The sequence below is a fragment of the Bos indicus genome, chromosome 7 (genome assembly GCF_029378745.1).
Source record: "Bos indicus isolate NIAB-ARS_2022 breed Sahiwal x Tharparkar chromosome 7, NIAB-ARS_B.indTharparkar_mat_pri_1.0, whole genome shotgun sequence".
Lineage (NCBI taxonomy): Eukaryota > Metazoa > Chordata > Mammalia > Artiodactyla > Bovidae > Bos > Bos indicus.
Genome location: NC_091766.1, coordinates 4,777,965 through 4,799,677, shown reverse-complemented (window position 1 = coordinate 4,799,677; position 21,713 = coordinate 4,777,965). Strand labels below are relative to the sequence as shown.

At 48.6% G+C, this 21,713-nt stretch overlaps 1 protein-coding gene across 9 annotated transcripts in view; it reads left to right on the top strand.

The window, feature by feature from the left end:
• PGPEP1 (pyroglutamyl-peptidase I) overlaps positions 1-19,765 on the top strand; it is a 39,543-nt gene extending 19,778 nt beyond the window's left edge. For 4 of the 9 annotated variants that reach the window (XM_019963836.2, XM_019963834.2, XM_070792507.1 and 1 more), the window contains 3 exons: positions 3,677-3,793; positions 10,366-10,598; positions 15,184-19,765. In XM_019963836.2, coding sequence (XP_019819395.1) covers positions 3,677-3,793; positions 10,366-10,598; positions 15,184-15,376 — 543 coding nt within the window. In that variant the 3' untranslated portion in view covers positions 15,377-19,765. The remainder of the gene's footprint in view (positions 1-3,676; positions 3,794-10,365; positions 10,599-15,183) is intronic. The other 5 variants (XR_011567455.1, XR_011567454.1, XR_011567453.1 and 2 more) reach the window with 5 other exon arrangements.
• Positions 19,766-21,713: the final 1,948 nt, after the last annotated feature.

Here is a 21,713-nt window from a genome sequence, read left to right as displayed (position 1 = left end):
CCCCAGTCATCTATCCACCAGTGTCTGCAGCTCACCGTGCACCAAGTCTGCATTCTGCCCTTATCTCTCCGGCTGTGGAATTTCTTGGGGGACCCCTCCTGATCTTACATGTCACTGGGCTTGGCAAGAGGGTTGGGGTCCTAGTTCCTGGTGTTGGCATTTGAGACCCCCCTACACCCGCCACTACCCTCTAGATGTTCTGGTCTCCAGATGACCTTGACACACCCTCTTTGGGGAGCAATTTGGAGTTATCTGTCAGTGAGGGGGCGCTTCCCAGGTGATGCTAGTGGTACTGTTAAGAACCTACCTGTCAACGCAGGAGACATAAAAGACGTGGGTTTGATTCCTAGGTTGGGAGGATCTCTGGAGGAGGGCATGGCAACCCACTCCAGTATTCTTGCCTGGAGAATCCCATGGACAGAGGAGCCTGGCGGGCTACAGTCTATGGGGTCTCAAAGAGTCGGACACGACTGAAGTGACTTAGCACACAGCACATCAGTGAGGAGAGACCCGCCTTTCCTGGACACTCTCTAGAGCAACTTCAGTCGATGGGGCACAGAGTTGGAATAGTGTGGGTAGCAAGGTCAAGGTGACTGGAGAAGGAAATCCTGCAGCCGCTGTAGGAGATGCAAGAACTCACCTCTGGGGACTTCCCCTGGTGCTCCCAGAACCATTCACCTCTGACTGGGGCTTGAACCCATGTGCCGCAACTTGAATCAGGCCAGAACTCACGGTCTTCCAACTGAGATCACAACACCGGGTTTCAGGACTTAATGAAGCTCGAGTTCTTGAGGTCTCAGCGCAGAAAGAATTCAGTGAGAGACAAAGTGAGGCAAGAAGTAGATTTATTAGTATAGCATGCTTGGAAGAGATGCAAGCGAGGGAGCTCTACCCTGAGGATTAATTGGCTACAATTTTATAGTCAGAGGAAAGGGGGCAGGGAAGACTGTCTCCCTCTAGTAGATATGAGGCTTACATCACTAGCTCTTCCTTCATTTTGGGCAGGAGAATATCTGACCCCCTGAGGTCAACTCAGAATATTGTGATGCTTGTTCAAATCAGGGGAAGGGTGGTAGGACTCCCCAGGTGGCACTCAGTCAATTCAGTCGCTCAGTCTTGTCGGGTCTCTCTGTCTGTCACCAACTCCCAGGTGGCGCTAGTGGTAAAGAATCCTACCAATGCCGGAGACTCCAGAGACACGCGTTCAGTCCCCGAGTAAGGAAAATTCCCTGGAGGAGGAAATGGCAACCTGCTTTGGTATTCTTGCCTGGAAAATTCCATGGGCAGAGGAGCCTGGCGGGCTACAGTCCCTGGGGTCACAGAGTCAGACGTGACTGAGCATATATACATACATAAAAGGGTGGTGACATTTTTCTTCCACCTAATGGCCTGGGGCATATCTCATGCTCTTATTTTTGACTTTATAGTTAAGCATGTTGTTTCATTCCGTGACATTCCAATAGCTTACATGAGTGATCATTAACTTACAGTAATCTCCCCAAAATTCTTGGGTTTCCCTCTACTCTCTACCCATAGTCCCCTCCTGGAACTTCCACAGTCACCTGTTTAACTATCCTATTCTGTCCCTACCAGTCCAGTGGTTAGGACTCCACAATTTCACTGCCAGGGACCTGGGTTCGATTCCTGGTCGGGGAACTAAGATCCCAGAAGCCATGTGGCATGACAAAAAAAAAAAAAAAAAAAACATAAAAACTCACCTCTAGTGAATCCCACAAGTGTTAGGTATCCAACTCTTTGTGACACTTTGGACCACAGCCCACCAGGCTCCTCTGTCCATGGAATTCTCCAGGCAAGAATATTGGCGTGAGTTGCCATCAACTTCTCCAGGAAATTTTTCTGGGTCTGCTGTGCACTGGGCCTTGTGCCAATCTGGGGGAAGAAGCCCAGTCATGAGCACTGCCACACTGAGAATCTGAAGAAAACCCCTGTTTCCCCAGAAAAGTACCCCTGTGGTGGTCCATTAATAGCCCCTTTTCCCAGATATATGTTTATATGCGTGCGTGTGTACTCAGTCAGTGCCTGACTCTTTGCAACCCCATGGACTGTAGCCCACCAGGCTCCTCTGTCTGTGGGATTCTCCAGGCAAGAATACTGGAGTGGGTTGCCATTTCCTCCTCCAGGGGATCTTCCCGACCCAGGGATCGAAACTGCGTCTCTTGTGCCTTCTGGATTGGCAGGTGGATTCTTTACCACTGAGCTACCTGGAAAGCCCCATTTTTTATTTATGTAAATATATATATAATATGTGTATCCATATGTGTATCTATGCATATAGATTTTTTCCATTATAGGTTGTTACGAGATATTGATTATAGTTTCCCGTGCTATACAGTAGGTCCTTATTGTTTGCCTGTTTAATATATAGTAGTTCGTGTATGTTAATCCCAAACTCCTAGTTTATCTTTTTCCTTGACTCCCCCCCGCCCATCCCCTTTGGTAACCATAAGTTTTTATCTATGTCTGTGAGTCTGTTTCTGTTTTATAAATAAGCTCATTTGTGTCATTTTTTTTTAGCATCCAGATAAGTGATAAGGATAATATCACTTACATCATACGATATTTGTATTTCTCTGTCTGGCTTACCTCACTTAACACGATAATCTCTAGGTCCGTCTACATTGCTGCAGATGACCTTATTTCATTCTTTTTTACGGCTGACTAGTAGTCCATATATATACATACATATAACACACACGTCTTCTTTATCCATTCACCTGTCGATAGACATTTAGATTGCTTCCATGTCTTAGCTATTGTGAACAGTGCTGCTATGAACACTGGGGTCATCAGAGCCCATTTCTTTTATAATCCATGACGTTCTTACACCTCTTCCATCCTGAGATGGTTAGAGACTCTCTAATGAGTTGGGTCCATCTGTAAATATGTTGGGTCCTGTGGTATACCCTGCACCAAGATCATAAATAATTCTTAACAGGTATAACAAAGGAAGATCGTAATAACAAACAGCAAAAATAATAGGAGTAATGGCAGCCAATATTATTTGAGCACTTATAATATGCTAAGCATTGCAGCATTGCTTGAACCTCTTTACTGTGAATTGGTTCCTTCAATTATTACAACTACCTGGTGAAGAAAATATGTCACTATCGCCATTTTACAGACGAGAGAACTGAGTCAAAGAGAGGTTAAGTGACTTCCCCAAGGTCACACGTGTGCTCAGTCACTCAGTCCTGTCTGACTCTTCACGACCCCGTGGACTGTAGCCTGCTAAGCTCCTCTGACCATGGGATTCTCCAGGCAAGAATACTGGAGTGGGTTGCCACACCCTCCTCCAGGGGAATCTTCCCGACCCAGGGATTGAACCTGCGTCTCTTGAGTCTCCTGCATTGGCAGGCAGGTTCTTTACCACTAATACCACCTGGGAAGTCCAAGGTCACACAGGGAGGGTTCAAATCCAGGATCCTAGCTTCAGAGGCCACAGCACCGTGCTGCTGCCCAGGGAGATGCTGAGAGAATGGGTGCAGAAGGGGCTGAGGGAGGAGCTCTGGGATGGATGAGCATGGGTGCCTTCCTGCTCTGCCGTGAGTCAGGAGCTCTGCTTGTTTTCTGAGGACAGGTCAGCTTATCCCCAGAGACTGTGTTATCCCTGCAGCCTGGACCTAAGACCACAGCGTTTCCTCTGCTTTGCTTTCAGGAGCTGGAGAAACTAGGGCTTGGGGACAGCGTGGACCTACATGTGTATGAGATTCCAGTGGAGTATCAGACGGTCCAGAGGCTCATCCCTGCCCTGTGGGAGAAGCACAGTCCGCAGGTGAGTGGGGCAGAGGTGAGTGGGGTAAAGGCAGGTGCTTCCCTAGCAGGATCTGCAGCTGGTGGCCCCAGGCATGGATGGCTTGTGCGGCTTTGTTCCTGCTCTGATCACATGGTTGATGCCACAGTCTTATCCCCCCAAGTGCCACACTTTTCTGGGTTACCCTTGGAGGTGAGAGAGGAAAGCAAGCATCTGAAACTTCACAGAGGCTGATTCTGTCCCACTAGAGTTCTGTATCAGTCACAACGTGTTTCATTATAAGTGACAGTCAAAACACACCTCAACCCAGCTTGAGCATCAATGTTTGTGTGCTTCAGGTACAGCTTGATCCAGGTGCTCACCCAATGTCATCAGCCTCCTCTCTTGACCACTCATCTTTGCTTTGCACTTTGCTTTTGTTTTGGCAATGATAGGTGGCTGCTGACTGATACCCTCTCAACTCAGTTCAGTTCAGTTCAGTCGCTCAGTCGTGTCCGACTCTTTGCTACTCCATGAATTGCAGCACTCCAGGCCTCCCTGTCCATCACCAACTCCGGGAGTTCACTCAAACTCACATCCATCTAGTCGGTGATGCCATCCAGCCATCTCATCCTCTGTCGTCCCCTTTTCCTCCTGCCCACAATGCCTCCCAGCATCAGAGTCTTTTCTAATGAGTCAACACTTTGCATGAGGTGGCCAAAGTACTGGAGTTTCAGCTTTAGCATCATTCCTTCCAAAGAACACCCAGGACTGATCTCCTTTAGAATGGACTGGTTGGATCTCCTTGCAGTCCATGGTACTCTCAAGAGTCTTCTCCAGCACCACAGTTCAAAAGCATCAATTCTTTGGTGCTCAGCTTTCTTCACAGTCCAACTCTCACATCCATACATGACCACTGGAAAAACCATAGCCTTGACTAGACAGACCTTTGTTGGCAAAGTAATGTCTCTGCTTTTGAATATGCTATCTAGGTTGGTCATAACTTTCCTTCCAAGGAGTAAGCGTCTTTTAATTTCATGGCTGCAGTCACCATCTGCAGTGATTTTGGAGCCCAAAAAAATAAAGTCTGACACTGTTTCCTCTGTTTCCCCATCTATTTCCCATGAAGTGATGGGACCGGATGCCATGATCTTCGTTTTCTGAATGTTGAGCTTTAAGTCAACTTTTTCAGTCTCCACTTTCACTTTCATCAAGAGGCTTTTTAGTTCCTCTTCACTTTCTGCCATAAGGGTGGTGTCATCTGCATATCTGAGGTTATTGATATTTCTCCTGGCAATCTTGATTCCAGCTTGTGCTTCTTCCAGCCCAGCATTTCTCATGATGTACTCTACATATAAGCTAAATAAGCAGGGTGACAATATACAGCCTTGACGTACTCCTTTTCCTATTTGGAACCAGTCTGTTGTTCCATGTCCAGTTCAAACTGTTGCTTCCTGACCTGCATATAGGTTTCTCAAGAGGCAGGTCAGGTGGTCTGGTATTCCCATCTCTTGAAGAATTTTCCACAGTTTATTGTGATTCACACAGTCAAAGGCTTTGGCGTAGTCAATAAAGCAGAAATAGATGTTTTTCTGGAACTCTCTTGCTTTTTCAGTGATCCAGCGGATGTTGGCAATTTGATCTCTGGTTCCTCTGCCTTTTCTAAAACCAGCTTGAACATCTGGAAGTTCATGATTCATGTATTGCTGAAGCCTGGCTTGGAGAATTTTAAGCATTACTTTACTAGCGTGTGAGATGAGTGCAATTGTGCAGTAGTTTGAACATTCTTTGGCATTGCCTTTCTTTGGGATTGGAATGAAAACTGCCCTTTTCCAGTCCTGTGGCCACTGCTGAGTTTTCCAAATTTGCTGGCATATTGAGTGCAGCTTTTGTACAGTTCTTCTTGTATTCTTGCCACCTCTTCTTAATATCTTCTGCTTCTGTTAGGTCCATACCATTTCTGTCCTTTATCGACTCAGCCCCTCAGCAAAAAGACAACACCTGTCTTCCAAATAATTCCCCAAAGTCTATAGCTGATTCTCACTGGCCAGCTTGGGTCACAGTCCAGTCCCTGAGCCAATCACTATGCTGGGGAAGAGGGAATGCTGTAATTTGTGAATGCCCACTCTGGTGGCCAGGGGGTGGTGTCACCTCTCTCCAAACCTCCTAGAATGAGCAGGAGTCGGAGGAGGGGGTGGTGTTTCCAAAGGGAGAATGGCTGTGGGAGGGAGCTATGGTTTTTAACCACATGTGATGGATTGGAGGCCGGACAGGCAGGGATCACACCGTCCTACCAGAGGTAGTGGTGGCCCAGTCAAGACCCTGGGCACAAGCTGGGCAGGAGCTTGGCTGGTGTCTCTGACAAGTGGGGTCCCAGTCTCCTATGGGGGCCCCAGTTCTCCACTCTAGCCTGTTACTTCAGATTCTCCAGGGCTGGCTAGAGGCATCTTCCTTTTTAAGGAGCCCTCTCATTGCCCCTCAAGTGGAATTTGCCTGTTTTTACTGGGGCAGGCCTGGAGGCTTAGTGAGAATTGGCTGAAGTTTCTTTGAATGAGCTTTTTCCTCTGCTGTGTCTAGGCAGCCCTGCCTTATCCTAGTTAAAAAGAAAACCTCATGCATGAAAATGTTTTTAGGAAACTTCTCACCATACAGAAAGCCTTCCACATGCCTCAGTTTCCTTCTGTTACAGGTGGAAATAAGTCAAGATAGTCAAGATTCAACCCAGCACAGATCAAAAATATTTCAAAAAAAAAAAATTCCAGGGAATTTCCTGGTAATCCAGTGGTTAGGACTCTATGCTTCCACACCCTGGGTTCCATCCCTGGTTGAGGAACTAAGATCCTACAAGCAGTGCAGTGCAGAAAAAAGAAAAATTCCTGAAAGTTCCAAAAAGCAAAATTTGAATTTCCTTGACTAGGAAGCTATTTATTTACATAGTGCTTACCTTCTGTTAGGTATTATACGTAATCTGGAGGTGATGTCATGTATACAGGAAGATATGAGTAGGTTATGCAAATTCTAGGCCATTTTAGATAAGGAACTCGAGCACCCCCAGATTTTGGTATCCAAGGGAGGAGAGGCAACCCGGAAGCTATCACTGGTAGATACCAAGCCAAGGGGTGACTGTAGTACTGAAATTCTACCACCCAGTTCAGTGTGTGTAGGGGATTATCCACACACCATGAAATTCCTGGACAGCAGCTGGGAGTCCTAAAATTCAGCTCAGTTCTCACACTCCAGGACTTCCCTGGCTCTCTAGCGGTTAAGAGTCCGCCCTTCCACCGCAGGGGCTGTGGGTTAGATTCCTGGTTAGGAAACGGATCCCACATGCCTTGGGTGTGGCCACAAATATAAAAAATAAAAAGAATCAAATTCCACAGGTTGAGGACTGCCCTCCAGATTCCAATCTTTTTTTTATTGAAGTACAGTTGATTGACAATGTTGTGTTAATTTCTGCTGTATAGCAAAGTGGTTCAGTTATACACACACACACATACACACACTTCTTTTTAAAGCTGTTTTCCATTATGGTTTATTATAAGATATTGAATATAGACCTTGCTGCTTGTCCATTTTATATAGAATAGTTTGCAGATGGCAGTCTTAAGTCCAGGCTGTTACCTGTGCTTCTGTCCAATTGACTATAAATCAGATCCCTTCTTTGGGTTCAGTTAATTTTGCTGAAGCAGCTCACTACTCAGGAACCCATTTACTCACTGGATTACCAGTTTATCATAAGAGCACGTAACTCAGGAATAACCACTCAGATGAAAGAGATGCCTAGGGCAAAGTATGGGGGGAGGTGTGTAGAGCTTCCATGCCCTCTCTGAGTGCCCCACTCTCCCCAAATCTTCATTTGTTCACTAAGTGAGAAGCTTTCCCAACCCTGTTGTTTAAGGGTTTTATGGAGGCTTCATGACATAGGCATGACTGATTAATTCTTTAGCCACTGACATCTGGACTTTCCGTCCGGGGCCTCTCCCTTCCTCTGAGGTTTGGGGGACAGGGGTTGGAGTTGAAAGTTTCAGTGTTCTAATCATGTGGCTGGTTCCCCTGGCAACTAGCCCCCATTCTAAGGTGCTTTCCAGAAGTTATCTCATTGGGCTTCCTTGGTGGCTCAGTGGGTAGGAATCTGCCTGCAAGTGCAGGGACACGGGTTCGATCCTTGGTCCAGGAAGATTTCACAGGCGGCAGAGCAGCTAATCTCGTGCACGCGACCACTGAGGCCCGTCCACCTGGAGCCTGTGCTCCACCAGAGAAGCCTCTGCAGTGAGAAGCCTGAGCGCTACAACCAGAGGGGAGCCCCTGCTGTCTGCAATTAGGGAAGAGGCCCACAGCAATGAAGACCCAGTGCAACCAGAAATAAATTTTTAAAATATATTTTTAATTACCTCATTAACAAAACAGGGAATTTCCTTGGCAGTCCAGTGGTTAAGATTTTGCATGAGGGATGGGTTTGATCCCTGGTTGGGAAACTAAGATCTCGATGCCACGCGACCCCCCAGAAAACACAGCAGGACACCTTTATTGCTTTCATCACTTAGGGAACTCTAGGAGTTTTAAGAGCTCTGTGCCTGAAATAGTGGACTAAGAACAAATAAATATTTCTTTTAAGATTTTCTTTTGGATGTAGACCATTTTTAAAAGCTTTATTGAATTTGTTACAATATGGTTTCTGTTTTATGCTTGGCTTTGTGGCCACAAGGCATGTAGGATCTTAGCTCCTGGAACAGGGATCAGACCCGCACCCCCTGCATTGGAAGTCGAAGTCTTAACCACTGGATCGCCGGGGAAGTCCCTATATTTCTTATTATAGATCAGAATATCACCAGTACCAACATCCTGAGTTTGTGGTGGTGATGAGGGAGATGAAGCCAGAAGGGCGATAAACGGTTCCTTAGCCTACCCCAGGATTTCTCAGCCTTGCTGGGGCCAGAGCCTTCCCTGGGATGGGCCGTGCTGTGCACTGTGAGTGGGGCTAAGCACCTTACCTGGCCGCCACCCATCACATGCCAGGAGGTCTCTGTCTCCAGTCTGATACCCCGTAATGTCTCTAGATATTGCCAAACCACTGGTTGAGAACTCCTGGCCTACAGTAGGCTCTCAATAATGGTTGACTGATACCAGGGTTGTTGCCATCACTCGCATCTTCTTCTCGCACGTATCTGCGCATACAAATGTGCCCGCCTGCAAGTAGTACTTAAGCAGGGTCCTTCTCGACTAGGGCTTTCGGGTGGCACAGTGGTAAAGAGTCCTCCTGTAGCGCAGGAGATGCAAGAGATGCGGGTTTGATTCCTGGGTCAGGAAGATCCCCTGGAGTAGAAAACGGCAACCCACTCTGGTATTCTTGCCTGGAAAACTCCTCGGACATAGGAGCCTGGTGGGCTACAGTCTATGGGATCGAAAAGAGTCGGATGCCACTGAGCAACTGAGCATGCGCTACATGGATTAGTGTGGCTGCTCTAACAGTTGACTGCCGACGAGGTATTTTAAAGCAGCAGAAATTTATCTGCACACGGTCCTTTAGGGCAGAAGTCCACGATGACTGGAGCTGTGGCTCCTTCCAAAGGCTCTAGGGGAGGATCCTGCCTGTCTCTTCCAGCTCCTGGGGGCTCCAAGCATTCCTTGGCTTGTGATTGTGTCACTCTATCCTCTGTCACTGTCTTCACATGACTTTCTCCTTCCCTCTCCCTCTGTCCCTCCTCTGTGTGTCTCTTTTAAGGGCATTTGTCAACGGATTTCGGGTCTATCCAGATAATCCAGGAGTACTTCATCTTAAGATCCTTTACTTCATTGCATCTGGCATGACCCTTTTCCCAAATAAGGTCCCAGTCACAATTTCTAGGTATTAGCAGAGGGACATACCTTTTTCGTGTGTGTGGGATGGTGGCAGAGTCCCCACTCAGCCCTATAAAGTACACACTGCAGCTGCTAGTGTGTTTTTACGTTCACAGGAGATCACTGTGTCATCTGTCCTGCTGGTTATGGAGCACCAGGTAACAGTGTTAGTGCCAGGCAGCCAGTAGCAGATAAAGCAGCCCAGGAGCTTGTAATCGCACAGGTCATTAAAAATTCTCCCTCAACATTATTTTAATAGCTGGGTTTTATATTTAGTAATTAATATGGCCATTCTTCTATTTTGGGGCTTGCTCTTCATTTCCATGTTTTTTTTTTCTCATTTTTATAAATTACACTGAAGTGACCATTGGCAGATTATTATCTCTTTGACTATTTTTAGGTTAGATCCTTGGAAATTATACCTTGCCTTTTGCATCTGGCAATATGTCTTGAAGATTATTCCATACAAACTTGCCGTGAGCACAGTAGCTCATAATTTATTTAGTCAACCCCCCTCCCCATGAATGGCCAATTAGGTTGTTTCCAGTATTGTAATGACAACGCTGCTATGAACATCCTGGCGTATTTCACATTCTTGCGTGTTTCGACTGGCACACCTTTCTGTAAGAGTGATTGCAGGATCTATTCCAGCAGCAAGATGTCAGAAAGCACATAACCGCCAGCAGGGCTCTGTGAGGCCACTGTCCTCTCCTTGGCCTGGGGGGATTCCCCAGCCCCCTGACACACCTTATTAAGCTGTACCCATCTGTCTGCAGCTGGTGGTGCACGTAGGCGTGTCAGGCATGGCAACCGCAGTCACACTGGAGAAGTGTGGACACAACAAGGGTTACAAGGGCCTGGACAACTGCCGATTCTGCCCCGGCTCCCAGTGCTGTGTGGAGGACGGGCCGGAAAGCATTGACTCCATCATCGACATGGATGCTGTGTGTAAGAGGGTCACTACACTGGGCTTAGATGTGTCAGTGACCATTTCACAAGATGCAGGCAGGTAAGGCACCATGGGGCTCCTGTGGTGTAGGTGTGAATGGGGTTTCCCTCCTATCAGCCCAGGCTGAGTGTTGAATAAGCCAAGTGTGTTTGACTGTGACCTCTTTGGGCCAAGTGCTAACTTGTTTATTTATTTATTTTTACTTTTGGAAAGGTCATTGATTTACCACTTGATGGACTATTTATTTATTTTTAATTTTTAATTATGAAAGTGCAATAACGCATTTACAGGAGACTTGGAAGATACAGAACAAGGTTACATATAGTTCCGCTACCTGTTAGTCGCTCATTTGCGTCTGACTCTTTGGGATCTTCATGGACTGTAGGCTCCTTTGTCCATGGAATTCTCCAGGCAACATTACTGGAGTGGCTTGCCATTCCCTTCTCCAGGGGGTTTTCCCAATCCAAGGATCGAACCCAGGTCTCCTGCATTGCAGGCAGATTCTTTACCACCTGAGCCACTAGAGAAGCCCAGGTCCTCTATATATTACAATTATTTTTTAAGTAGATAAATTAAGATTTTTTTAGTTGGAATTTTAATATAAAATCTTCAAAAATTAATAGAGTAAATGTACAGAGAAGTAGAAGGATATAGTAGACCTGAAAAGCACTGTGAACCAATTCAACATAATTAAGATTTATACAATTTGCACAGAGCAGTAGGATACAAATTCCATTCAAGTTCCCATAGACTGTAAACTAGGAGACATTGGGACATATCCAGGGATGTAAAACAAGGTACAAAAATTTCATGGTCTAAAGGTATTGAAATCAAAGCACAGACTATTTAAACAGTATGGTCGAGAAGAGTCTGACATGACTGAAGTGACTTAATATACACACGTGCTAAGTCGCTTCGGTCATGCCCAACTCTTTGTGACCCCCTGGACTGAGGCCCACCAGGCTCTTCCATCCATGGGATTCTCCAGGCAAGATTACTGGAGTGGGTTGCCATGGCCTCCTCCAGGTTTCTTCCCGACCCAGGGATCAAACCAGCATCTCTTACATCTCCTGCATTGGCAGGTAGATTCTTTGCCATGGAGCCGCCAGGCAAGCCCAGCACACACACATGGTATTTTACACAGTAAACTTTACATGGGATGTCACAGTATATAATTCTCCATGTGCATAAGGCACACAGCTAAGTATGTATTCCTAACAGGTCCCATCTGCAACTCATTATGCGTGGCTCTGCCCACTTTTCCCAGCCCAGGCCCCTGGCATCCCCTGGCCGTGGCTCCGGCTGCCTCCCTACTGCTCCTCCCGCCGCCTCTGCTCCAGCCCGGATGGGCTCCTCCCCTAAGCAGTCAGTTTCTGTGTTAGTTTCCTGTGGCTGCTGTAACCAATTACCATGTTGGTGGCTTAGAACAACAAACATTTATTCTCTCCCAGTTGGAGGCTAGAAGTTCAAAATCAAGGTGTCAGCAGGGCTGGTTCCTTCTGAAGGGCCTGAGGGGGAATCTCAGACCCTCTCCTGGCTTCTGGTGGCTTCTGACAGCCCTGAATGCTCCATGGCTTGAGACACTTTACCCCAGATCGCTGCCTTCATCTCCACATGGCTTCCTCCTGGTATGTGTCTTCACATGGCCTTCTTACAAGGACACCAGTCATTGGATATAAGACTTACCTTCATCCAGTGTGACCTCCTCTTAACCAATTATGTCTGCAAAACTCTATCTCCAATATCAGGTCACATTTTGATGTTCTAGGTGAACAGAAATTTGGAGGAGAAACTAACTATTCAGCCTATTAGAAAGTCTTTTATTAATTTAAGGCAGATGAAGTCCCTAACTTGCTTAATTCTTCCTGCAGTTCCCACCGCACCGCAAATAAAATCCCAACTCTCTGCCATCCACAGGGCCCATGTGGCCTGGCCCCTGTCCGCCTCTCCAGCCTCCTCTGCCTCTTCTCCCCTCACCCGTTGCCTCCACACCCGCAAACCACTCTCCTCCTGTCCTCACCGCAAGCTCAGTCTGGCCTCAGGGCCTTTGCACATGCTACGGCCTCTGCTCAGAACTCACTTCCCGCTGGCAAGACTGTGTCAGGTCTTAACTCCGTGTGTTGGCTCTTTGGGAAGGCCTCCGCCGCCTCCCAGACTTCTCTGTTCTGTGTGCTCTCAACACCAAGTGCCTCAGTTTCTCAACACCGTGTACACCTCACCAGCCCAAAGGCAGCAGGGAGCAAATCCAGTTGACAGAATGAAGAAGTAACTGAATTTACCATCAGTCTTTTTTTTTTTCTTTTTTTAATTGAAGTGTAGTTGACGTATAATATTATACGTTACAGATGTACAGTACAGTGATTCACAATTTTAAAGGTGTATATACTCCATTTATTGGAGAAGGCAATGGCACCCCACTCCAGTACTCTTGCCTGGAAAATCCCATGGACGGAGGAACCTGGTAGGCTGCAGTCCATGGGGTCGCAGGAGTCGGACACGACTGAGCGACTTCGCTTTCACTTTTCACTTTCATGCATTGGAGAAGGAAATGGCAACCCACTCCAGTGTTCTTCCCTGGAGAATCCCAGGGACGGGGGAGCCTGGTGGGCTGCCGTCTATGGGGTCGCACAGAGTCGGACACGACTGAAGCAACTTAGCAGCAGCAGCAGCAGCATACTCCATTTATAGTTATTATAAAATATTGGTTATATTCCCTGTGTTGTACAATATATGCTCTATTTTTGTAGCTTATTTTATACCTAATAGCTTATTTTGTACCTCTTAATTCCCTACTCTTGCATTGTCCCTCCCTTCTCCCATTAGTCTTTTTTTAAAACTATTTTTTCTTTTTGACTGGGCCACACACCTTGCGGACCCTGTCAATGAAAGCCTGGAACCCTAACCACTAGGCAACCAGGAAACTCTCCTGAAGCTAATTTTAAGTTACTCAGATAATTCTGAAATATATTTTCATGTGTTCCCGTTGTGAAGGATTCTCTTGAACTCTCTCTCCCCACCTCATTCCCTGGCAGTGATCCCTCTCTTAAATCAGACTTAAATTGTGACACTTCCTTCTTAGCCACACGTGTTTCTATACATGTGTAGGACACTTGGTGTGCTGCTTTTGTATTTCATTCTGTTTTTGCTTTGCTTTTACGTGGATGAGGCTATATGGTGTGGATTTCATGAGAGTGCCCTTCCTCGGCTTCATCTGTGGGCATGTGCTAGGGGTCTTGGTGAGTTCTGTCTTCCTCTGGATCCACCACATGCGTGTAAGCCACTGCATAGTATCCCACTGTGCAGATGAACCAGTTTATTAAGTCATTCCTCTGTCAGTGGACGGGCTTCCCTGGTGAGTCAGCTGTTAAGGAATCTGCCTGCAATATGGGAGACCTGGGTTCGATCCCTGGGTTGGGAAGATCCCCTGAAGGGAATGGCTACCCACTCCAGTATTCTGGTCTGGAGAATTCCATGGACTCTATAGTCCATGGTCCCAAAGAGTCGGACACGACTGAGCGAATTTCACTTTCTCTGTCAGTGGACATTTAGGGGGCATCTTATTCTATTCAGGCCTCTATAACCAAAAAATCCCAGCTGGGTAGCTTGTAAACACCAGAAAGTTATCGCTTATAATTCTGGAGGCAGGGAAGTTCAAGATCAAGGTGGCAGCCCAGTGGCATTCTGATGGAGGCCTCCCTGCAGGTCACAGACTGCTGACTGGCTGTGTCCTCTACAGGGTGGGAGGAGTGTGGGAGGGGCCACCAGTGCTCACATCTACCAATTTGCTTCCTGCTTTTCTGTTTTCACACATCACACTGCAACAAATACCTTGTTCATCATCCTGCTCTGGTGCACATGGTTCCTGAGATAGATTCCAGAAACTTGAAACATCAGGTCATAAAGTCTGTGCATTTGTAATTTTTTTGAAAATTATTTTTTTTTAAATTATTAAAGTATAGTTGATTTACAATATTGTATTAATTTCTGCTGTACAGCAAAGTGATTCAGTTTTATATATATATATATATATGTACATACCTTATCTACGTGTGTGTGCGCATATGTGTGAAAGTCTCTCGGTCATGTCTGACTCTTTGCCACCCCGTGGACTGTAGCCTGCCAGGCTCTTCTGTCCATGGAACTCTGCAGGCCAGAATACTGGAGTGGGTAGCCGTTTCCTTCTCCAGGGGATCTTTCCAACCCAACTATTAAACCCAGGTCTCCCACATTGCAGGTGGGTCCTTTCCCATCTGAGCACCTAGGAAGCCCATAGCTGTGTGCATGTGCACATACATGGTATATATATACATATATTCTTTTTTGTATTCTTTTGCATCATGGTTTATTGCAGGACATTGAGTACTTTACACCTGTAATTTTACTAGCCTGCCAGATGGCCCTCCCCTGGGGCAATTTGCATCCCAACCAACAGCATCTCCTACTGCTTCTTTCTCCACATGTACACCAGGCCTGGGAGTTACTCTTTTGTTTTTTTCATTTTTGCTGCCTGGGGAGGGAGGAGCAGCATTCCATCTTGCAGATGACTGGTGAGGTTGAGGGGCTGTCTTATGGTGGATTTGGATGGAACATTCACTCTCTAACCCCATTTTGGTTTCCCTCCCATCCCCAACGCCCTGTGGCTTAGGTACCTCTGCGACTTCACCTACTATACCTCTCTGTACCAGAGTCACGGCCGCTCAGCCTTTGTTCACGTGCCCCCTCTGGGCAAGCCGTACAATGCAGACCAGCTGGGCCGGGCACTTCGGGCCATCATTGAGGAGATGCTGGACCTCCTAGAGCAGTCAGAAGGCAAAATCAACTGTTGCCATGAACACTGATTGCTGCTCAGGCCTCCCAAGACCTCATCCTGCCAAGGACCCTGAGAGAGACGTCCACCCTCCAGGCCCTGACCAGGAAAGACAAGCCCATCCAGCTGGGGATCTGATTTGGATCAAATATGCCAGCTTGCACACCTCCTCTCCCTTTTTCTCTGTGTACTCACTGGTTGGTTTAAAGGCAGCAACTGAAGTTTTTTTTTTCTATTTCTCTTTGCACCTGGGGATACAGCTGGGGCAGTCAGGAAGCTGGGAAGTCCTGATTTCTACCAAGAACCCCATTCAGGTGGGTCTCTACTCTGCGATCCTGTGGCTGGGGCCACCTGCTTTTCTGAGTCTATGGTGGAAGGATTCCAGAATTCCCTCTGTCCGTGACTGTTTTTTTCCCAAATTGAAAATCCTCATGAAGACCCTTTGCCCTGATCCATGTCCCAACAGCCTGGATAGCTCCGGCAAGGGCCAGCTTGGGATCTGGCGTGGGTTCTTTTTCTTTCTTTCTTATTCTGTTTTTAAAAGCAATAGCGCCAGTTTGGGCACAGAGTTATTTATATTCCCTTTGGTTAAAATGAGGGCTTTAGCCGAACACAAAAGTGTCTTTTCTCTTTCCTAGAGTGCAGCTGCTTCTGCCTCTGGCTTTGAACACTGGACCTACATTTTTTGTTTTTGGGATGACATTAAGATCCCCTTGTTCAGAGGGGGTGGAGGCTAGGCCCTTGGCCAGACCACGGGGAGAGGGGGTTGCTGCTGCCCCAGGAGACTAAAAGGGTTGGCTAATCCTTTCAACAACCGAGCTGTGAGCTGTACCCAAAGGACCTCCGGAGCTAGGCCACTGGTGGGAAAGCAGACTGTCATTTCAACACACACACTTTTTTTTTTAATATGGAAAAGTGTGTAGCAACTACAAACCTACCCCACATCTGGCCTGGATTTTCAGTCTTGGTCTTGGGGACCAGCTTCTTGTTTTCCTTAAGAGGGGGACAGACTGGAGTCTGGGGGCTGAGCTCCGTGTGTGCTGGTGTGTTTGGCCAGAAGGGCTGCGGGGCAGCCAGCGAGCTTTTGTGTAGCTGGATTTTGGACATGCCTTGGACTTGGTAAATTTTTATCTTACTCCCTGATGACTTTGAACTGACCAGCCAGGGATGCACATCTCCCAGAAGGCAACTAAATTCAGCTGGACCTTGACACCCATCAGAGAGAGGGGGTTGGCAGCAGCAACCATGAGGAAAACAACGGTTTGGAAAGTATTCTTCTGTTTCTTTGGAGAACACGCAGTTTTATCACTTCCCTACGTGTGAGGCGTGCTGGTGTCTGATGTGGTGTTAGATCATCTTGGTGTTTCCCAGCAGGCGCTTCTTTTGAAAACAGCTGAGATTTTTGTTTTGTTTTCTTATATGTTCACCCTCTTTCCCTCCTGTTCCAATGCCCAGGGTAGTTGCTGCCTCCGCTGAGCTGCTGTGTCACTCGGAGACCAGGTTGGTGGGTTTCTGAGTGAAATGCATTTTCTGAGTCCTGTGTTTTCTCTGGAAGGGAAGCGTGATGTGGGGTCAGCATATGGCAGTGTGTGGAGCATGCCCTGCAGGGTGAAATGATCAGGACCTTCTCCCTCCTCCATGCCAGCCCTCCCTCTTCCAGAAACCCCTCCTCCACAACTCTGCAAAAACAAGTCTGTGTTTGCAGTCTCCTGAGGAATCAGGAGTATAGGATGCCATTGCATCCACTCAGTCAGCCAGCTTCCGTGAGCAGAGCTTGCGGCTCTTTTATATGAGGGTCTCCCAGAGGTCTCATTCAGAATGGCATTAAACTCTGATGAGCTCTGTTCTCTAAAGGTCTGATCTGGGGGACTCTGAGGAAGAAATGGATCTAGGCAAGTTGGAGAGGGGACAGGGGACTAGAAGTGAGTCAGATTTGAGCTAAGCTGGGTACCCACTGGAACCCAGACACACCATCCCCAGGTTCTGCATTTCCATCTTTCTTTTGTCCTTATTTCTTCTGTTTAAAGCACCATGAGATTCAGCCACTTAGAGATGTGACTTATCATCTGATCATTATCGACTGTGTGTGTGTCATTGTTCTGTTCCTGCGATGGTGTTAGATTTCCTCAGCGAGTCAAGCCAAAACCTTGTCCTTTTCATGATGCAGAGCATATAGCTCGTTTTTATTTAATTAGACAGCCATTAAATATTTCACTCGCTCCCTGCAAGCTTTTTAATGTTCCTGTTTTAATTATTTTTATCTTTTTCCTTTTGGGCAAATTCATCCATTCACTCCATGCCGTATCTGTCTGCATTTGTTGGGTCCTGGACTGAAATGTCCTTGTGTAGGAAAGGCGGGCCAAGTCCCATTACTTCTCCCTTGTCATTTCAGAGTCTCAGATTGTGGGGGTGGTGGTGGGGGGCACAGAATAGGCAAAGGGATGGTTCTGTGAAGTGGGTGCAGCCTGGCAGCTATGAAGGTGAGCAATGCCAGAAGGGGTGGGTGCAGTGAGTGTTAAGGGTGGGAAGATGGGCTGAGCGATGTCGTGGGAAGGCTGGTGGAGGAAATGTGAAAAGTGTTGCTGGAAAGTGGAGGGGGTCCTGTCGCTGATAAGCTCCTGTGGAGGGTGCGGAGGTGGGGGGTGGTGTCAGGTAATGGCGTCTCCCTTAGGATGCCAGAGCCTTGGCCCCTTATACCTTTATTCTTCTCTCAGCCCCTTTGCTTCCCCACTTCCCACCAAAGAGAAGGCCGGTGGTCTGTGCGTAAGTAGTTTGAAAAAGAAACTTAAAAGAGTGGATAGAAAGCAAGCAAGGCGGGAAGCAGCAGCAACCCCCGTGGGTGAGGGCTTGCTGCCACCCGGCTCATGTGGTCCAGTCAAGAAACAGCCAGGGTCCCGGCCACTGAGAGACACAGGGCCCGGGGGGCGGGGGCGGGAACCCCCATCAGTGCCACGTCTCTGGGGGAAACGTCAGACTCTGACCTCTCTGATAGTTTCGGCAAGGAAGATAGTTTTTCGCTGCCCTGGTGCGAAAACTTCTCTAACATTAGAAAGGACCTGCTCAGGGGGATGACTCAGAAAGTACACGTGTGATGCCTTTTTGTCATCTTGGAAGTTTCTGCCAAGAAGCCAGGCCAGAGGCTGTGCCTGTGCACCCCCAGGCCTGTGCTCCCCGCCCCCTTCCCGACTCAGGGGTACCCAGGATGGGGAGGGGAGCTGCTCCTGGAAATCGGCCCACCACACAGGCCTCCTTTTTCTCTGCTGCTGTCTAGACTGTTGACCTTTGACCTCCCCGCCCCTTGGAGTGTGTGAACCCAGAAGTCCCTTGTCATTGTCGGGGTTGGTGGAACAAAGCCTCATTCTTCTCTGTGGCCCCAGCCTCCCCCCTGAGACCACTGGACGCTCTCCTGAGCCTGCAGCCGGCATGGGGCACTGATGGAGGTGCCTCCCGTCGTGGCCACGAGCCCCGTGGCCTTCATCCCCAGGCTTCTGTGCAGCCGCAAAGGGCTTTGGTTTTATATCCCCAATTAAATTTCTCTTCTCCTGGAACAAGTGCCTGGTAAAGGGCCTGGGGCTGCCGCCAGGAGGAGAAGCGTCTCCATTTCTGTAGAAAGTGTGTTAGAGGCCAGGATCCCCCTCACGACTCCACGTCTTGTGAGTCGCTTCTTGGATGAACGCCACTCAGAGACCCCATCCTCCAATTCGGGGGCAGTGGTCGCAGCTGAGTTTCAGGAGCTCCCAGACCTCCAAGGGCTCCGGTCCAGCCTGAGCTGCTCCCCCGATTTGAAATCCGTTTCCCCTCCTCCCTCTCCTCACCCAAGCCTTCCCTTCAGCTGCCCAGAGATCCCAGAGATCCACAGAAGTGCCTGCCCCCTCAGTACACATGGGGCACAGACAGGGAGACAGGACAGGAAAGAGACAAACACCCCCAGACCCTGGCTCCCCGCTTTCCTGGGTGGGGCTCACCCAAGCCCTTCTCAGGGGTGGGATCTGGGCCAGGGGCTTTTGGGTCCTGCACGCTTTGAGGAAGCCCCAGGGAAAGCTGGTGGGGAATTGGGCTCTCTGCCCACAGGGCCTGGCTGGAGGCCACAGGAGATCCATCTGGGTCTTGGGGGTACCCGGCGTGTTTCCAGGGCTCCCTCCACATCTCAGGTTTCAGTCTTGTCCTAAATCTCTCTCCAGGAAGAACCCTGCCTCCTGGAGGTGACCCTGTGTCCTGTCCCCAAAGGAGAGACCAGCCCCTGCAGCCTTGGGGTGGCCTCTCCCTGACCCCAGGGAGACCCCTTGAGTGCCTTGTCTGAAAGCCCTGTGTCTGGGACCCCAGGCCAGCCAAGGTTCTGCCGGACTTTGCTGGCAGCTGGGCCCTGGGACACCCCAAACTTGACATCCCAGAAAGCAAATAAAACAGTTAAAATATGCAATCTCTTGTGTGTCTTTATGAGCAGCTGGCATCCACTAGGGTCACCCTCAGCCTGGGGTTATTGGCTGGCAGAGGGGGCCCCGAAGCACCAGTGTTTCTGTCTGGCGTGTGACCTGGTGCTTGGTTTGTAGTGGCTGCTACGAGTGTGCCGAATGGATAATGATGAGAGCATTTCTGTGCTGAGTGTTTTTCCTCCTACAGCCAACCCCCTGCCTTTGTTTTGATGCCCAGAGAGGTTGAGTAACTTGCCTACAGTCACACAGCAAGGGGCATGCGCGGCGTGCAGGAATTTGAATCATGATCACGTTGATCCCCAGGATGTGTGGAATCCCCCTGTGGAGATGCCGTTGCCACTTTTTACAGATGGGGAAATGAGCCTTTGTCAGTTGAAACCCTGATCCCAGGGAGAGGAGGAGTGAGAAGGGGAACCCAAGCTGGCTTCCCTGGAGCTGAGAATCTTAAATTCTAGAAACAGGATTCAGTCATCCCCCTGTGTCTGTCCTCAGGCAGAATGAGGATATTCCAGGATCAATGGCCTTCTAAGAAGGGGCTTCAGCAATAAGGAAATGGCTTGTCTTTGGGAACATGGGTCCCAGGAGAGGGGGTGCCGGCTCCGAGTCCCTGAGGTCCCAGGGTATATACACCTCCCAATGCATAAGTAAGGTACGGGAGGTAGGGCACAATCTGAGTCCCACTTCACTGAGTTTCCCCATACTCAGGCGTCTTGAGTGAGCTCTGGCACATAGTGAAGTCGTTCAGTTGTGTGCAACTCTTCGCGACCCTGTGGACTGTAGCCTGCCAGGCTCCTCCGTCCATGGGATTCTCCAGGCAAGAATACTGGAGTGAGTTGCCATTTCCTTCTCCAGGGGATCTTCCCGACCCAGGGATTGAACCCAGGTCTCCCGTATTGCAGGCAGACGCTTTAACCTCTGAGCCACCAGGAAAGATGGTAGTTACTGGCACATAGTAGTTACTTAATAAGTACAGATATTATTACTTCCTCCTCTAGGAAGCCCTCCTGACTGTCTAGGTACCTCTTCTGCTTCCCACAGCTGCCTGCTCCCCACCCCATCCCCATGCCAATATGCTCTGGGTAGTACCAGGTCCTGTGGGAGCCCTGAGCACAGTCAGATCTCTCTGGGGTCCCCTGTGTGTGTGGCACCCAGCACAGCACAGGGTATGTAATGGTGGTGGTGGTTTAGTCACTAAGTTGTGTCTGACTCTTGCGACCCCATGGACTGTAGCCCTCCAGGCTCTTCTGTCCATGAGATTCTCCCAGCAAGAATATGGGAGTGGGTTGCCATTTCCTTCTTCAGGGGATCTTCCCAAACCAGAGATGGAACCCATGTCTCCTGTGGCTCCTGCACTGGAGAGCCAGTGCCACTGAGCCAACTGGGAAGCCCATGTGTACATATAAGCCCATACACATATGTATATGTATATATGTGTGTGTGTTAAGTCGCTTCAGTCACGTCTGACTCTGTGTGACTCATGGGCTGTAGCCCGCCAGGCTCCTCTGTCCATGGGATTCTCCAGGCAAGAATACTGGAGTGGCTTGCCATTTCCTTCCCTCGAGGAACTTCCTTACCCAGGGATCAAATCTGTGTCTCCTGCATTTGCAGGCAGATTCTTTACCGACTGAGCCACCAGGGAAGCCCTGGGTATGTACTAGCCTACAATAAACACCTGGGAAGCCCCAAAAATCAGACAGTGTGGAAGGCTTTCCGATGAAATGTCTCTTTCCCACCTCCCACTCTGGAAACCAGGTCTTTATCTCAGAGGTAACCCCCTGCCAGCAGTTTCCTGGGTATCGCTGGGTTGCCATTTCCTCCTCCTGGGGGATCTTCCCAATCCAGGGATCCAACACGCGTCGCTTTTGTGTCTCCTGCATCGGCAGGCAGATCCTTTACCACTGAGCTACCTGGGGAGCCACGCGCGAGGTTCGATCC